Raw genomic sequence first — 19,531 nt, forward strand, 5'->3', positions numbered from 1 at the left:
TAGGCAGGGGGAGGGGCCGGAGAGAGGGACAGAGGGGAGTGGGGGAGGGGAAGGGTGGGGGTGGGCGAGGGGAGGGAGACAGGGGGAGGGAGGGAGGGAGACAGGGGGAGGGAGGGAGACAGGGTGAGGGAGACAGGGGGGAGGGAGACAGGGGGGAGGGAGGGAGGGAGGGAGACAGGGGGGAGGGAGGGAGGGAGACAGGGGGGAGGGAGGGAGGGAGACAGGGGGGAGGGAGGGAGGGAGACAGGGGGAGGGAGGGAGGGAGACGGGGGAGGGAGGGAGGGAGACAGGGGGAGGGAGGGAGGGAGACAGGGGGAGGGAGGGAGGGAGACAGGGGAAGGGAGGGAGGGAGACAGGGGAAGGGAGGGAGGGAGACAGGGGAAGGGAGGGAGGGGAGGGAGAGGAGGGGAGGGGAGGGAGGGATAGGACAGGGAGAGGACATGACAGGGAGAGGGGGGACACACAGGGGCAGGGAGACCAAGCGCCCCAAAATTGCCCTCGCAACGCGGGGCTCCCCAGCTAGTATAGTCATGTAACCTCCTGATGCTGTGAACTGCTGTATATATAGTCATGTAACCTTCTGATGCTGTGAACTGTTGTATACATAGTCATGTAACCTCCTAATGCTGTGAACTGTTGTGCTCTTCTGTCTGTCCCGATGTCTGTCCCGATGTCTGTCTGTCCGTTCTCTATACGTTTGAAAGTTACAGAGCGTACCGGCGCGCGCGTCGCCTCAAAAGAAAGCTTGCAATTCCGGACCGGTCATAGGCGTATTTACGTTTCGGCCAGACAAAAATCCCGCCCGCGGTATCCCAAAAACGTTCAGCGTTCCGCTCATTAGCATCTCATTAGCGACCGTGTGACGTCGAGGTCCACCAATCGGACGGCGGGTTCCTTCCTACAGTTGACTGTCGAGTGACTCGACGATTGACCAATCCGACGCTTCGGTGACCTGACCGGTCGACCAATCGGTGCGTGTGTGGGCGGGCCTTCTCCTTCTGAACCGAGGTGAGTGGCCGCCATCTTGATGTTTCACAATTTTTTCCCCCACACTTTCTGTGTGTTAGGGAACTAAGGTAAATATTTTAATGATGTGTTAGGGAATTAAATAACAATTTAATAGTGGGGGGGGGGGGGGGGGGAGAGCCTCGGGAAATCGCGGGGGGGGGAGGAGCCTCGGGAAATCGCGGGGGGGCGGTGGGGGGGGAGAGCCTCGGGAAATCGCGGGGGGGTGGGGGGGAGAGCCTCGGGAAATCGCGCGGGGGGCGGGGGAGAGCCTCGGGAAATCGCGGGGGGGGGAGCCTCGGGAAATCGCGGGGGGGAGAGCCTCGGGAAATCGCGGGGGGAGAGCCTCGGGAAATCGCGGGGGGCGGGGGGGGCGAGCCTCGGGAAATCGCGGGGGGCTCGCGCTGACCGCGCATGCGCCGCCCGCACTGACCGCGCATGCGCCGCCCGCACTGACCACGCATGCGCCGCCCGCCCGCCCACAGCGGCCGTCCATCAGCCGCGCGATACGCGGGGGACCTTAGCTCCGGACCTCAGGCGCTAGGCAGGGGGAGGGGCCGGAGAGAGGGACAGAGGGGAGTGGGGGAGGGGAGGGGTGGGGGTGGGCGAGGGGAGGGAGACAGGGGGAGGGAGTGAGGGAGACAGTGGGAGGGAGTGAGGGAGACAGGGGGAGGGAGGGAGACAGGGGGAGGGAGACAGGGGGGAGGGATGGAGGGAGACAGGGGGGAGGGAGGGAGACGGGGGGAGGGAGGGAGGGAGACAGGAGGAGGGAGGGAGGGAGACGGGGAGGGAGACAGGGGGAGGGAGGGAGGGAGACAGGGGGAGGGAGGGAGACAGGGGGAGGGAGACAGGGGAAGGGAGGGAGGGAGACAGGGGAGGGGAGGGAGGGAGAGGAGAGGAGGGGAGGGAGAGGAGGGGAGGGGAGGGAGAGGAGGGGAGGGGAGGGAGGGATAGGACAGGGAGAGGACATGACAGGGAGAGGGGGGACACACAGGGGCAGGGAGACCAAGCGCCCCAAAATTGCCCTCGCAACGCGGGGCTCCCCAGCTAGTATAGTCATGTGACCTTCTGATGCTGTGAACTGCTGCATATCTAGTCATGTAACCTTCTGATGCTGTGAACTGTTGTACATATAGTCATGTAACCTCCTAATGCTGTGAACTGTTGTATATATAGTCATGTAACCTTCTGATGCTGTGAACTGCTGTATATATAGTCATGTAACCTTCTGATGCTGTGAACTGTTGTATATATAGTCATGTAACCTCCTGATGCTGTGAACTGCTGTATATCAAGTCATGTAACCTCCTGATGCTGTGAACTGCTGTATATCTAGTCATGTAACCTCCTGATGCTGTGAACTGCTGTATATATAGTCATGTAACCTCCTGATGCTGTGAACTGCTGTATATATAGTCATGTAATCTCCTAATGCTGTGAACTGCTGTATATATAGTCATGTAACCTCCTAATGCTGTGAACTGCTGTATATATAGTCATGTAACCTCCTGATGCTGTGAACTGCTGTATATATCGTCATGTAACCTCCTGATGCTGTGAACTGCTGTATATATCGTCATGTAACCTTCTGATGCTGTGAACTGCTGTATATATAGTCATGTAACCTCCTGATGCTGTGAACTGCTGTATATATAGTCATGTAACCTCCTGATGCTGTGAACTGCTGTATATATAGTCATGTAACCTTCTGATGCTGTGAACTGCTGTATATATAGTCATGTAACCTCCTGATGCTGTGAACTGCTGTATATATAGTCATGTAACATTCTGATGCTGTGAACTGCTGTATATATAGTCATGTAACCTTCTGATGCTGTGAACTGCTGTATATATAGTCATGTCACCTCCTAATGCTGTGAACTGCTGTATATATAGTCATGTAATCTCCTGATGCTGTGAACTGCTGTATATATAGTCATGTAACCTTCTGATGCTGTGAACTGCTGTATATATAGTCATGTAACCTTCTGATGCCGTGAACTGCTGTATATATAGTCATGTAACCTCCTAATGCTGTGAACTGCTGTATATAGTCATGTAACCTCCTAATGCTGTGAACTGCTGTATATATAGTCATGTAACCTTCTGATGCTGTGAACTGCTGTATATATAGTCATGTAACCTCCTAATGCTGTGAACTGCTGTATATATAGTCATGTAACCTCCTGATGCTGTGATCTGCTGTATATATAGTCATGTAACCGCCTAATGCTGTGAACTGCTGTATATATAGTCATGTAACCTTCTGATGCTGTGAACTGCTGTATATATAGTCTTGTAACCACCTAATGCTGTGAACTGCTGTATATATAGTCATGGACCCTCCTGATGCTGTGAACTGCTGTATATATAGTCTTGTAACCTCCTGATGCTGTGAACTGCTGTATATATAGTCATGTAACCTCCTGATGCTGTGAACTGCTGTATATATAGTCATGTAACCTCCTGATGCTGTGAACTGCTGTATATATAGTCATGTAATCTCCTGATGCTGTGAACTGCTGTATATATAGTCATGTAACCTCCTGATGCTGTGAACTGCTGTATATATAGTCATGTAACCTTCTGATGCTGTGAACTGCTGTATATATAGTCATGTAACCTCCTGATGCTGTGAACTGCTGTATACATAGTCATGTAACCTCCTGATGCTGTGAACTGCTGTATATATTGTCATGTAACCTCCTGATGCTGTGAACTGCTGTATATATAGTCATGTAACCTTCTGACGCTGTGAACTGCTGTATATATAGTCATGTAACCTCCTGATGCTGTGAACTGCTGTATATATAGTCATGTAGCCTCCTGATGCTGTGAACTGCTGTATATATAGTCATGTAACCTCCTGATGCTGTGAACTGCTGTATATATAGTCATGTAACCTTCTGATGCTGTGAACTGCTGTATATATAGTCATGTAACCTCCTGATGCTGTGAACTGCTGTATATATCGTCATGTAACCTCCTGATGCTGTGAACTGCTGTATATATCGTCATGTAACCTCCTGATGCTGTGAACTGCTGTATATATCGTCATGTAACCTCCTGATGCTGTGAACTGCTGTATATCTCGTCATGTAACCTCCTAATGCTGTGAACTGCTGTATATATAGTCATGTAACCTCCTGATGCTGTGAACTGCTGTATATATAGTCACGTAACCTCCTAATGCTGTGAACTGCTGTATATATAGTCATGTAACCTCCTGATGCTGTGAACTGCTGTATATATAGTCATGTAGCCTCCTGATGCTGTGAACTGCTGTATATATAGTCATGTAACCTCCTGATGCTGTGAACTGCTGTATATATAGTCATGTAACCTCCTGATGCTGTGAACTGCTGTATATATAGTCATGTAACCTCCTGATGCTGTGAACTGCTGTATATCAAGTCATGTAACCTCCTGATGCTGTGAACTGCTGTATATATAGTCATGTAACCTCCTGATGCTGTGAACTGCTGTATATATCGTCATGTAACCTCCTGATGCTGTGAACTGCTGTATATCTCGTCATGTAACCTCCTAATGCTGTGAACTGCTGTATATATAGTCATGTAACCTCCTGATGCTGTGAAATCAATTAATTTGTGTGAATCAGAAATGACGCCCAGAAATATATCCTGACAGTTACCCAAAGAGGCTAGACCCTGTAGTCCACATCCTGCACCGCCAACTCCCAGTGCTCGCAAGTGTGGCCAGCAGCGCCCAATCATCTGTAGGCTACGGTTGTTGAATCGTGTTGGCTGGTGGCTGGAGGGAAAGAGATTGAGAGGGAAAAAAATACACATTACACAAAGTTACTTATTATAAAATTGTACAAAAGTACTGATGAAAAGAATCATACACAATTACTGATTTAAATAATTTCAATAATTCAGCACAATCGATGGCATTTTCCATCATATTCGCATAAATTGCATTCCCAGGAAGAAGTAAAACTGTTCAATTACTGCAGCTGCTAAATATGGATTCAAGCTTCAGTAAATTAACAGTGATGATCTTTGTAAAATAATTCTATGTATATAGAAAGTACAGCAAGGACATTATGTTGAAACTTTATAAATCACTGGTTACACCCCAGCTGGAATATTGTGGCCAATTTTGGGCACCACACTTTGGGAGGATGTCAAGGCCTTGGAGAGGTAACTGAGTAGAGTTAGAATCAGAGAGCCATAGAATAGTCCAGCACAGAAGGAGGCCATTCGGCCCATCGAGTCTGCGCCGGCTCTTTCGAAGAGCAATCCAGTCAGTCCCACTCCCCCGCTCTTTCCCCATATTCCTGCAATTTTTCTCCTTCAAGTATTTATCCAATTCCCTTTTGAAGGTTACTATTGAATCTGTATCCACCGCCCCATCAGGCAGTGCATTCCAAATCCTAACCCTCGTTGTGTAAAAACGGTTTTCCTCATGTTGCCTCTCGTTCTTTTGCCAATCACCTTAAATCTGTGCTCTCTCGTTATCGACCCTTCAGCCACTAGAAACAGTTTCTCTCTATCTACTCTATCTAAACCCTTCATGATTTTGAACACCTCTATAAAATCTCCTCTTAGCCTTCTCTGCTCCAAGGAGAACAACCCTAGCTTCTCCAGTCTATCCACATAACTTCAATCCCTCATCCCTGGAAGCATTCTAGTAAATCTCTTCTGTACCCTCGCCAAAGCCTTCACGTCCATTGTGTGCAGTTTTGGTCGCCTTATCTGAGGAAGGATGTTCTTGCCATGGAAGGAGTTCAGCGAAGATTCACCAGGCTGTTACCTGGGTTGGCAGGAATGACGTATGAGGAGAGATTGGGTCGATTGGGCTTATACTCGCTGGAGTTTAGAAGAATGAGAGGGGATCTCATTGAAACTTATAAAATTCTTGACAGGACTGGACAGACTAGATGCAGGAAGGATGTTCCCGATGGTCGGGGAGTCCAGAACCAGGGGTCACAGTCTAAGGATAAGGGGTAGGCCATTTAGGACAGAGATGAGGAGGAATTTCTTCACCCAGAGAGTGGTGAACCTGTGGAATTCTCTACCACATAAGGCAGTAGAGGCCAATTCATTAAATATATTCAAGAAGGAGTTGGATATATTTCTTAAGGCTAAAGGGATCAAGGGATATGGGGAGAAAGCAGGGACAGGGTACTGAGTTTGGATGATCAGCCATGATCTCATTGAATGGCGGAACAGGCTTGAGGGGCCGAATGGCCTACTCCTGCTCCTATCTTCTATGTTTCTATGTCCTTCCTAAAGTGCGGTGCCCAGAATTGGGCACAATACTCCAGCTGGGGCCGAACTAATATTTTGAACAGGTTTAGAATAACTTCCTGGCTTTTGTACTCCATGCCTCTATTGATAAAGCCCAGGATCCCGTATGCTTTATTAATTGCTTTGTTAACCTGTCCTGCCACCTTCAAAGATTTCTGCACAAATACCCCCAGGTCTCTCTGTTCTTCACTCCCTTTAAAATTGTACCATTTAGCTTGTACTGTCTCTCCTCATTCTTTCTACCAAAATGTATCACCTCACACTTCTCTACTTTGAATTTCCTCTGCCATGTGTCTTCCCATTCCACCAGCCTGTCTATGTCTTCCTGAAGTCCATTGCTCCCTTCCTCACAGTTTACTACACTTCCAAGTTACGTGTTACCTGCAAATTTCAAAATTGTGTCCTGTTCCCGCAAGTCCATGTCATTAATTTAGTACTGAACCTTGGGAAACGCCCTCCAGTCTGAAAAACAGCCATTCACCACAACTCTGTTTTCTACCCCTTAGCCAATTTTGTACCCATGCTGCTATTGCCCCTTTTATCCCACAGGCTTCAATTTTGCTAACAAGCCTAAAATGTGGTACTTTAATCAAATGTCTTTGTAAAGTCCACAACATCAACTGCACTGCTCTCATTTACCCTCTCTGTTACCTCATCAAAAAACTCAATCAAGGTAGTCAAACATGATTTGTCCTTAACAAATCTGTGCTGGTTCTCCTTTATTAGTCCATGCTTGTCCAAGTGGCTGATAATTTTATCCCAGATTATTGTTTCTAAAATTTACTACAATGGGACCAGGGATGCGGAACTTCAGTTATGTGGAGTGACTGGAGAAACTGGGGTTGATCTCATCAGCTCATTTGCTGCTGAAACCCTCATCCATACCTCGATTACCTCTCGGCTTGACTATTCCAATGCACTCCTGGCTGGCCTCCGACGTTCTACCCGTGAATTGAGGTCATCCAAAACTCTGCTGCCCATGTCCTAACTCGCACCAAGTCTGCATGTGCCATTAATTCATCTATCTTGTTAAGAATGCTTTGTGCATTCAGATATCGTGCTTTAAATTTTAATGATTATTAATTTTTCCTGATGTGGCCTTAGTCGCTAATCCCCTATTACCGTTGTTAAACCTCTGGCCCTTCTTGGCACAATCTGCTGGATTTTACTCGAATTGCTACTCTGCTCTACAGACTTGACTTTCCTCTTCAGACTTATAGATTTACCTTTACCTGAATCCTCTGTCCCCCTTATTAGCTTAAAGCCCTATCTACCACCCTAGTTATTCGATTCGGCAGGACACTGGTCCCAGCCCGGTTTAAGTGTCATAGAGTCATAACAGCACAGGAGGCCATTCGGCCCATCGAGTCCGTGCCGGCTCTTTGTAGAGCAATCCAGTCAGTCCCATTCCCCCGCTCTATCCCCGTAGCCCTGCAAGTTTATTTCCCTCAAGTGCCTATCCAGTCTCCCCTTGAAAACATTGAGTGTCTCCGCTTCCACCACTTCCGTCGGCAGCAAGTTCCAGACCCTCACCACTCGCTGCGTAAAAAAGTTTTTCCTCACGTCCCCCCCGTATCTCTTGCCCAGAACCTTAAATCTGTGCCCCCTAGTCCTTGTACCATCAACTAGTGGGAACAGCCTTTCCCCGTCTAGCCTATCCAAACCCGTCATAATCTTGTACACCTCGATCAAATCACACCTCAACCTCCTGTGCTCTAATGAAAACAAATCCAGCTTTTCCAACCTGTCCTTGTAGCTAAGATCCCCCATCCCCGGAACCATTCTGGTAAATCTCCTCTGCACCCTCTCAAGGGCCTTCACATCCTTCCTAAAGTGTGGTGACCAGAACTGGATGCAATACTCCAGTTGTGGCCTAACCAGCGCTTTATAAAGGTTCAGCATAACTTCTCTACTTTTGTACTCAATACCTCTATTTATGAAGCCCAAGATCCTGTATGCTTTGTTAACCACTCTCTCAATATGTCCCACCACCTTCAGGGACCTATGCACATTAACTCCCAGGTCCCTCTGTCCCGGCACACTCTTTAAAACTGTGCCATTAAGTGTATATTGCCTCTCCCTGTTCCTTCTGCCAAAATGCATCACCTCACATTTCACTGTATTAAATTCCATCTGCCACTTGTCTGCCCATTCTGCTAGTCTTTCTATGTCCTGTTGCAGTTGATTGTTATCATCACCAAGTTTGGTGTCATCGGCAAGTTTAGAAATTCTACTCTGTATTCCAATATCCAGGTCATTTATATATATCAAAAAAAGCAGTGGCCCCAGCACTGACCCTTGGGGAACACCACTGTCTACCATCCTCTAGTCTGAAAAACAGCCATTTACCACAACTCGCTGTTTCCTGTCCTTAAGCCAATTCCTTATCTAAGCTGCCACTGACCCACCTATTCCATGAGCCTCAATTTTGTTAACCAGCCTTCTATGTGGTACTTTGTCAAACGCCTTCCTAAAATCCATGTAGACAACATCCATTGCATTCCCTTCATCAATCCTCTCTGTTACTTAATCAAAACATTCAATTAGATTAGTCAAACACGATCTGCCTTTTGCAAATCCTTGTTGGCTCTCCTTAATTAGCATAAACCTCTCCAAGTGCCCGTTAATTTTTTCCTTGATTATTGTTTCTAAAACTTTACCCACCACTGATGTTAAACTGACCGGCCTGTAGTTACTAGGATTGTCCTTACACCCTTTCTTGAACAATGGTGTCACATTTGCCACTTTCCAATCCTCAGGCACCTCCCCGCATCTAGGAAAGATTAGAAAGTTATGGCAAGCCCTTCCGCTATCTCCTCCCTCAATTCCCTTAGCAACTTGGGAAGCAAGTCATCTGGACCAGGCGACGTATCCACTCTAAGCGCACCCAGCCTTTCTAGTACATCCTGTCTTATCAATTTTCACCCCTTCTATTGGTTCTACCTTTTCCACTTCTACTGATACTTTGTCATAGAAACATAGAAGATAGGAGCAGGAGTAGGCCATTCGGCCCCTCGAGCCTGCTCCGCCATTCAATGAGATCATGGCTGATCATCCAAATTCAGTACCCTGTCCCTGCCCTCTCCCCATATCCCTTGATCCCTTTAGCCTCAAGAAATATATCCAACTCCTTCTTGAATATATTTAATGAATTGGCCTCTACTGCCTTCTGTGGTAGAGAATTCCACAGGTTCACCACTCTCTGGGTGAAGAAATTCCTCCTCATCTCTGTCCTAAGTGGCTTGCCCCTTATCCTTAGACTGTGACCCCTGGTTCTGGACTCCCCGACCATCGGGAACATCCTTCCAGCATCTAGTCTGTCTAGTCCTGTTAGAATTTTATAAGTTTCGATGAGATCCCCTCTCATTCTTCTAAACTCCAGCGAGTATAAGCCCAATCGTCCCAATCTCTCCTCATACGTCATTTCTGCCATCCCAGGTATCAGCCTGGTGACCAGTCCATTGACATCTTCCTGCAGTCTACAGCTTTCTTCCTCACTATCAACCATACAGCCAATTTTTGTATCATCTGCAAACTTCTTAATCATGCCCCCTACATTGAAGTCTAAGTCATTGATATATTCCACAAATAGCAAGGAACTGAGGTCTGTGAAACCCCACTGGAAACAGCCTTCCAGTCACAAAAACACCCGTTGACCATTACCCTTTGCTTCCTGCCACTGAGCTGATTTTGGATCCAAATTGTCACTTTCCCTTAGATCCCATGGGCTTTTACTTTTTTGACCAACCTGCCTTGTGGGATCTCTGTCAAAGGCAGGAATGACGTATGAGGAGAGATTGGTTCGATTGGGCTTATATTCGCTAGAGTTTAGAAGAATGAGAGGGGATCTCATTGAAACTTATAAAATTCTAACAGGACTAGACAGACTAGATGCAGGAAGGATGTTCCCGATGGCGGGGGAGTCCAGAACCAGGGGTCACAGTCTAAGGATAAGGGGTAAGCCATTTTGGACAGAGATGAGGAGGAATTTCTTCACCCAGAGAGTGGTGAACCTGTGGAATTCTATACCACAGAAGGCAGTTAAGGCCAATTCATTAAATATATTCAAGAAGGAGTTAGATATATTTCTTAAGGCTAAAGGGATCAAGAGATATGGGGAGAAAACAGGGACAGGGTACTGAATTTGGATGATCAGCTATGATCTCATTAAATGGAACAGGCTCGAGGGGCCGAATGGCCTACTCCTGCTCCTATCTTCTATGTTTCTATGTAAGGTCTTGCTAAAATCCACATAGACTACATCAAATGCACTACCCTCATCCATCCTCCTCGTTACCTCCTCAAAAAATTCAATCAAGTTAGTCAGACATGACCTTCCCTTAACAAATCCATGCTGACTGCCCTTGATTAATCCCTGACTTTCTAAATGATGATCTATACTGTCCCTCAGAATGTTTCCCAATAATTTTCCCACTGCCAAAGTTAGGCTGACTGGCCTGTAATTACTTGGTCTATCCCTTTCTCCCTTTTAAAACAACAGTACAAAGTTAGCAGTCCTCCAGTCCGCTGACACCACGCTGTAGCCAGAAAGGATTGGAAAATAATGGTCAGAGCCTCCGCTATTGAATCCCTTGCCTCTCTTAACAGCCTGGGATACAGATCATCCGGGCCCAACGATTTATCTACGTTCAAAGTTGCTAAACCTCTTAATATGTCCTCTCTCTCTATGTTTATTCCATCTAATATTTCACACTTCTCCTCAACTACAATGTCTGCATTGTCCCTCTCTTCTGTGAAGACAGACGCAAAGTATTCATTAAGTACCATACCCACGTCTTCCGCCTCCACACATAGGTTACCTTTTTGGTCTCTAATAGGCCCTATTCTTGCCTTAGTTATTCTCTTGCTCTTTATGTATTTATAAAACATAGAAGGACAAGGGCAGCAGGCACATGGGAACACCAACACCTCCAAGTTCCCCTTTAGGTCACACACCATCCTGACGTGGAAATGTATCACCGTTCCTTCATCGTTGCTGGGTCAAAATCCTGGAACTCCCTCCCGAACAGCACTCTCTTCTCTCAAGCAGTCCCTCGGAACCGAGGATGACTTGCTTCCACGCTAAAAATGAGTTCTCAGGTGACTGATGAGTCCAATGCGGAACCTACAGCCTCTGTCACAGGTGGGGCAGACGGTGGTTGAAGGGGCGGGTGGGTGGGGTGCTTGGGTTGACGTGCGCTCCTTTCGCTGTTTGTGCTTGGCTTCCGCTTGCTCCCAGCGAAGAGACTCGAGGTGTTCGGCGCCTTCCCGGATGCTTCTCCTCCACTTTGTGCGGTCTTGGGCCAGGAATTCCCAGGTGTCGGTGGGGATGTTGCACTTTTTCATGGAGGCTTTGAGGGTGTCCTTGAAGCATTTCCTCTGCCCACCTGGGGCTCTCTTGCGGTGTCGGAGCTCCGAGTAGAGCGCTTGTTTTGGGAGTCTCGTATCGGGCATGCGGACGATATATCCCATCCATCGGGGCTGATCGAGCGTGGTAAAAGCTTCGAAGCTGCAGTTGTTGGCCTGAGCGAGAACACTGATGTTGGTGCACCTATCCTGCCAATGGATTTGCAGGATCTTGCGGAGGCAGCGTTGGTGGTACCTCTCCAGTGCTTTGAGGTGCCTGCTGTACATGGTCCATGTTTCTGAAGCATACAGGAGGGTGGGTATCACTACTGCTCTGAGTGTGGTGCTGGGTTTGAGGTCCTGGTCTTCAAACACTCTCTTCCTCAGGCGACCGAAGGCTGCACTGGCACACTGAAGGCAGTGTTGGACTTCGTCATCGACGTCTGCCCTTGTTGACAGTAGGCTCCTGAGGTATGGAAAGTGGTCCATGTTGTCCAAGGCCTCGTCATGGATTTTGATAATCGGAGAGCAGTACTGTGTGGCGGGGCAGGTTGGTAGAGGACTCTTGTCTTACATATTTTTAGTGTAAGGCCCATGCTCTCGTACGCTTCGGTGAAGGTGTTGACGATGGTTTGGAGTTCGGCATCAGTGTGCGCGCAGATGCAAGCGTCGTCTGCATACTGTAATTTGATGACAGTGGATGGGACGACCTTGGATCTGGACTGGAGGCGACGGAGGTTGAACAGTTTCCTGTTTGTTCTGTAGATTAACTCGACTCCAGCGGGGAGCTTACTGAGGGTGAGATGGAGCATTGCAGCCAGGAAGATCGAGAAGAGCATTGGTGCGATGACACAGCCTTGCTTGACCCCGGTCTGTACATGAAGTGGGTCTGTGGTGGATCCGTTGGTCAGGATCACGGCTTGCATGTCGTCATGAAGCAGGCGGAGGGTGGTGACAAACTTTTGAGGGCAGCCGAATTTGAGGAACACATTCCATAATCCCTCACGGTTGACGGTGTCGAAGGCCTTTGTGAGGTCAAAGAAGGCCATGTACAGCAGTTGGCGCTGTTCCCTGCATTTCTCCTGCGGTGAAGATCATGTCCATTGTGCCCCTTAGTGGGCAGAATGCGCATTGCGACTCTGGGAGGAGCTCTTCAGCCACTGGGAGAAGGCGATTGAGGAGGATTCTTGCAATGACTTTCCCTGTGGCAGACAGCAGGGAAACTCCTCTGTAATTAACGCAATCGAACTTGTCACCTTTCTTGAAGATGGTCACGATTACGGCGTCTCTGAGATCCCCTGGCATGCAAATAAGAGAAATTAGTTTATATATTCACGCCAATAGTGTTTCTCCGCCATGTTTTAGCGCCTCGGCGGGGATTCTATCTGCTCCTGAGGCCTTGTTATTCTTCAGTTGTCAGATGGCCTTTTCAACCTCATGCCGGGCTGGGGTTGTGCTGGGGTAGTGGTGGGTAGCATGCTGCGGGATGGAGTTGAGGACACTCATGTGATGGAGTTAAGGACACTTGCGTCGAAGACAGAGGCCTAGAAATTCAGTTGGGCGCGCCAGCCGTTAGCGCCTTAGGAGGAGTAGATCTCGAGCGCTAGGCGCTTAGCGCCCGGGCGCAGCGCGATCTGCGTCTCGCCCCAACTTCAGTACACATTTAGCGCCGGCGCCAAGTCTTAGCGCGCGCCCTGCTGCGCGCGCAGATCATGACGTCATTTACTAGTGCAACGTCCTTTGTGCGCCCCGAACCGGAACTTCACTCGCGCCGCCCCATTGTGCGCCGGGCGGCCCGAACGACTGTGAAGTGGAACGGTACACAGCCGAGGCGGGCCGCGGGGAGCGCTAATTAAAGGGCACTTACCCTGCACTATAAAGGGCAGCCATTTTGCAGCATTCACTCTTGTGCAACGGTTTTTTGGAGAGAGACCAAGGAGGAGAGCTTACTGGTTTGGACCAACCCTAGGACAGGTATTTTTGGCTCAGGCCAGAGCTTAGCAATTATCTTTGCCTTCATTGAGAGCTCATTGTTTCCCAGCATATAATGGGGGCTGCATTGGGTGCCAACGCTGACTTTCAGCCTTATGCCAGAAGGGCTTACAGACGCCGTGAGAGAGTGGCAGCCCTGGCTAGACGCAGAGGGGGCAACAGGCGTCGCCAACTGAGGCCTTACCCACCCAGGGTATACCGCCAGCAGTCCTCCTATCTGACCATGTCTGCCGCGATGTGTGTAAGGAGGCTGCGATTCAGAAGGGAGGTGGTTGCAGACATCTGCCAGCTGCTTCACAGAGATCTGCAGCCACAGCTGATGCGCAGGACGTCTCTGTCGGTGGCAGTGAAGGTGACGGTGGCTCTCAACTTCTATGCCACCGGCTCCTTCCAATCCGCTGCTGGGGACATCGCTAACATCTCCCAGTTCGCCGTGCATTGCTGCATCCGCCAGGTGACCGAAGCCCTTTTCACAAGGAGACATCAATTCATCTCCTTCCCCATGACCCTGGACAAGCAGCAGCAGCGTGCAGTGGGATTTTCAAGAATAGCGGGCTTCCCCATGGTGCAGGGCGCCATTGACTGCACGCATGTGGCTTTGTGGGCACCTCTGGAGCATGCCGAGGATTACCGCAACCGGAAGGGCTACCATTCCCTCAACGTACAGCTGGTGTGTGACCACAGGCAGCGCATCCTAGCTGTCAATGCCCGCTTTCCAGGCAGCAGCCACGATGCCTTTATCCTGCGACAGACAACTGTGGCTGACATGTTCCAGGCACAGCCTCCCCCAAGAGGATGGCTTATCGGGGACAAAGGCTATCCTTTGTGTACCTGGCTCATGACCCCGCTCCGCGCGCCCACGACCCCTGCTGAAGAGGCATACAACGAGAGCCATCAAGCGACTAGAAACATCATAGAACAAACAATCGGCGTCCTCAAGCAACGGTTCCGCTGTCTCGATCGCTCCGGGGGAGCCCTCCAGTATTCGCAGGACCGAGTCTCCCAATTCGTCGTCGTTTGCTGCATGCTGCACAACCTGGCTATCCGCAGGACTCAGGCACTGCCACCTCACGTTGGACCCCCACCTCAGGAGGAGGAGCAGGAGGAGCATGAGGAGGAGGAGGACGAGGAGTACCAGCCCAGGGGGGAGGCACAAGGTCCAAGGGCCGCCCGTCGGCGGCTTATTGAACGTCACTTCTAGGCCCCCTGTCAGGGAATGGCTTGTGCCAATGAAAGAACATGATTGCAGCCGCTCCGCAAGCCCTCAGCCGGTTAAGGCAACAAACACTTCAAAGATCAAACATGGACAATGTTAATAAATAAAATGCTTTATTGTACAAACTCAGGGCCCTTCCCACATGAAAACCAAAAACAGACGAAACCCCCAAAAAACACTCAAACACATTACTCGCTCCCACAACCTGGAGAGGATTAACAAAATAGTGCAACTAAAATGGCCGTCATCCTCGGCCTTCGTAAAAAACAAACATCACATCCTCGGCCTTCAAAAAACAAACACAACTGGCCACACATTCGACTTTTTGGCCCGCTAGGTCGATGCCTTGGCCATCTTTGTGTGGCCCCTGCCCGCCCTGCTGCTCCTCCTCAAAGTAAGGCCATTGGCTGCTGCAAGGCTGGGGGCAGGCTCCTGAGGGGCACATGTCGTGACGGCAGATGCCCTTGGGGGTCGGCCTAGTCGTGCTCTGACCGTCGAGCAGGCGGCTGTTGAATACTGCAGCTGTGGCTGGCCAGCATCAGTCGCTGCAGCAGCTCCTGGCAGCTCCACTGGGGGAGTGGCAGTGGCGGCTGGAGGAATGGGGGCAAGCTGGCGGATGGCAGGCGCTCGCTGGTCGCCTGAGACACTGGCACTCGCCCGGGCCAGCACTGCAGCATGCGCACCAATCTGCCGAGGGACAGACCGCTCTGCTGCTGCAGCGCGCCGGGTGCCCTGGCGATGCCTGGCTGACACAGCGAGTGTGGCAGCAGTGAGTGCCCGTGTTGACCTGTTCAGTGACCGCATCAGAGCACCCAGTGACTGCATGGCACCACTGATCAGCTGCCCACTCGCTGCCTGAGCTGCCCCGAATTCCGCCCGACTGGTGGCCTGTGAGGCCCCGACGTCGGTGACACTCCGAGAGAGGGACTCGATGGCCTCAGGCAACCGTGCCACTACCCCCATGAGCTCCGTGTGCCGGCGCTCCGAGTCCGCGGACAAGTCCTCGAGGCGTTCCATCTCCTCGGCGAAGACCATCTCCGGACTGGAGTCCGGACTCTCCCTCTGGGGAGAAGGCCGCCGAGCTGGCCGACCCTTCCTGCGTTGCTGGAGGCCGCTGGGCCCAGCAATTGGACTCCCCTCCGACCCTTCCCCACTCTGGGGAGAAGGCCGCCGACCTGGCACCCCCCTCCCGCGTTTCTGCAGGCCGCAGGTCCCATGAGCTCCCCTCCCCTCCGACACTTCCGCGACGCGCCCCTCCAGGGAAGACATGTCCCCTACATTGGCATGGGTTGCCACAGCTGAGGGTTCCCCTGATGGGCCGCCTTCCTCTTGCTCCTCCTCCTCCTCTGAGGGGCTGTCACTGGCAAGTTCAGGGACCTCCTCCTCACCATCTGAAAGCAGGAAGGCACAAGAGTAGCTTTAGAGTGAGGAGAGGCCATCAGCGAGGGATGCATGAGTGGTGGCATTCAGCGCATTGGTCGGACAGTGGCAAAGGATGTAGATCTGATGCGCAAGTGGGACGAGAGAGGTCCAAACGTGGATGTCCTTACCATTGGTGCCCAGAACAGGGTCGGCATCTCCACATGCAACAGGGCCAATCACCCGGGCACCCATGATGCGCTCCACGCGATGTTGAAGCTCGGTGAGCGGCTGGATCTGGGGTCGGCCTCCCCCGGTCGCAGTCCGGCTCTTCCGATTATTAGCCAGCTTGGCCTGCAAGAGAAAGGACGGCCTCTAAGTACAGTGTGTCGCCCTGATCTTGTGTGCACTGCCTCCCATGATGGAATAGCCTGGCCAGTGTGTCGCCCTGATCTTGTGTGCACTGCCTCCCATGGTGGAATAGCTTGGCCAGTGTGTTAAGTGCAGAATGTGTAATTGATGTTCATGCCTGTCCCATAGCTGCTGGATGAGGGCTGGCCATTAGGGCTTTCAGGTCCCTTTGCCCATAATGTGAGGTGCACGTGCAAGGATGAGGAGGTCACTGGAAAGGGTACTCACCCTGACAATCCGCGTGAGGTCATTAAACTTTTTGCGGCATTGGACACCGGTCCTGGGGACCTCGCTGTTGGCTGACACCTTGCTGGCGACATGCCTCCAGGCTCTCCGGTAGGCGCGGAGCGGCGCCCTCCTGCCATTGTCCGGGTACAAAATATGGTGCCTCTTCTCCACACCACCAACCAGCACACTCAGATCACGCTCTGAGAAGTGCTGCGCTCGTTTACGGGCCCTCTGCATGGCTTCAGGCGCTATTTGGGTCCAGCAGCAGTGTTCAGGCCAAGCTGGAGGGCTCCACTATCCAGGGCGTGGCAGCAGACAAAGCTGGCCGGCGCCAGGGTGTCTGCTGTCAATCACGAGATGGCCGCACCTGCGCTGCGCCCGGCCTGGGCGCTCTCGCTCAGCACCTCCGGCTTAGCGCCTAAAGAGAGGCGTCCAGCACCAGTTTTAGCGCTCGAGCAAACTCTTAGGGCGAAGCTCATGAATATCGCAGAAGTGGCCTCGATTTGGCGGCGGGCGCAGACTTTAGCGGCCGCCCGACTTTAACGCCCCAAAAGTGGCTACAATGAATTTCTAGGCCAGAGTCTCGGTTAAGGAGATCTTCGAAGTGCTCCTTCCAGCGGGTACTGACTGCCTCTCTGTCCTTGATGAGTACCTCTCCGTTCTTGGCCCGCAGTGCGGTAGGACCTTGGATGCTTGGGCCATAGCTAGTCTTGACTGCGCTAAAGAATCCATGCACGTTGTGGTTGTCGGCTTGCTGCTGAATCTCCTGTGCTTTCTCCACCCCCATCTGTTCTTTAGGTCACGAGTTTTTTGTTGGGCTCGGCCTTCAGGCGTCTATAGAGCTGCTTTCTTGCTCTCGAGTTCTGTTGCTGTTTCCAGAACCAGAATGCCTTGCGCTTGCGGCTTATTAGCTCCTGGATCTGCTGGTCGTTCTCATCGAACCAGTCTTGGTGTTTCCTGGTCGAGTGACCGAGCGTCTCTTCACAGGTGGTGATTATGGAGGACTTGAGTGCAGACCAGGTGATATGGACACTCTGGCCTAGAAATTGAGTGGGCTTAGCGCCCATTTTGCGGCGCTAGAGGGCATTGCGCTGGACTTACAGCTGGTTTTGAAATTGACTAGGGCCCAACATCGGCGTTACACCGGTAGCGCTGCGCCGGCACCGATGACGTCATCGGTGTGCGCAGCGTCCCGGTTGCCGTGGTGACGGGCCCCAGCGCCGAAATTCAGTTGCGGCCGCCTCGCCCGTGGCAGCCGCAACTAAGACTCTGGCAACAGAGTCTTACACGACTTTGCGCCGGCGCATAAAGGTGGAGCGGCGGCCGGCCGCTTTCCCGCCGGCCGCCTGCCCGCACCTCCCTCCCCGGACTCCCCCACCCCCCCCCTGCGGAACAGATGCTTCTCGGCTGCGAGCCCGGCACTTCCCCGAGGTGCCGGGCTCATTTTTGTGGCGATTTAACCGGCCAGCGGGCGGGTGCAGGCAGCTCCTCCTTAACTGAAGGAGGAGGCCTGCACTTCCCGAGCCTGCCGCACCGCATCGGGCGCCGCAGCGCCAGAATAGCGCCGCAATGCGGCGCGTAGCGCCAGTTTTCAGGCGCAAACAGCCTTCAGTAGCGCCGGCAGCCATTTGGGCGCGGCGCTACTGAATTTTTGGCGCGCACAGCGCGACTTAGCACCCGCGCTAAATTTCCGGCATTAAGCCCCGGCGCAGCGCAAACTCAATTTCTAGGCCCCTGTGTCTCTGCATCACTGGGAGTCGTCAGGTTGGTTGTGAGGCGCAGGCTGAATAGGGATTTCTTAACAGGGTCTTTGAGTGCTCCAGCGTTGATTTTCCTGCGGCATTGCTTCTGTTGCTGCCGCTATTTTGGGGCTACGTTGATGGAGATGACAGAGTGGTTTAGGCGGTGGTCTGTCCAGCAGTCGTCAACTCCTGTCATGGCGCGGGTGATGCGGACATCCTTACGGTCCCTCGCTCGGACGATGACGTAGTCCAGCAGATGTCAGTGCTTGGAGCGAGGGTGCTGCCATGAAGCCTTGTACTTGTCTCTCTGACGGAACAAGGCGTTGGTTATGACAAGGCCATGTTCTAAGCATTTCGTCAGGAGGAGGGTACCATTGCAGTTGGCTTTCCCTACCCCCTCCCTGCCGATCACACCTCCCCAGAGGTCTGTGTCCTTTCCCACTCTGGCGTTGAAGTCGCCAAGGAGGATCAGCTTGTCACCCGTTGGGACTCGGAACAGGGATAGTTCAAGGCTGGAGTAGAATTCCTCTTTGGTCTCGTCTGTGCCTTCCAGTGTTGGGGCGTACGCACTGATGACCGTAGCGCACTGGTTCCGGGCTAGGGTGAGCCGTAGAGTCATGAGGCATTCGTTTATTCCACAAGGGGAGTCTCTGAAACGTTCAACTCGCTCATTTTCTATGGCGGAGCCGACCCCATGGAGGCGGCGTTCTTCTTCAGGTTTGCCTTTCCAGAAGAAGGTGTAACCACTGCCTTGCTCCTTGAGCTGGCCTTCCCCTGCTCCACTCACTAGGAGACACCGCGGGACATACTCACTAGAAGGAGGCGCACTGTGGGACACACTCACTGGAAGGAGACACACTATAAGGAGGTCGGGACCCAGGAGCGAGGTCGGGACCCAGGAGCAGGGACGGGGCCCATGAGAGAGGTCGGGATCCAGGAGCGAGGTCGGGACTCAG

The 19,531-nt window shown here is 51.6% G+C and overlaps 1 protein-coding gene across 1 annotated transcript in view; it reads right to left on the reverse strand.

Moving 5' to 3' along the window:
- fbxo41 (F-box protein 41) overlaps window positions 1-19,531 on the reverse strand; it is a 323,546-nt gene that overhangs the window by 91,047 nt on the left and 212,968 nt on the right. The window contains exon 11 of the mRNA XM_085976430.1: window positions 4,661-4,779. Within this exon, the coding sequence (XP_085832556.1) occupies window positions 4,661-4,779 (119 nt within the window). The remainder of the gene's footprint in view (window positions 1-4,660; window positions 4,780-19,531) is intronic.

Source organism: Somniosus microcephalus, chromosome 2, assembly GCF_052327205.1.
Source record: "Somniosus microcephalus isolate GS21.2 chromosome 2, FLI_Smic_1.0, whole genome shotgun sequence".
Lineage (NCBI taxonomy): Eukaryota > Metazoa > Chordata > Chondrichthyes > Squaliformes > Somniosidae > Somniosus > Somniosus microcephalus.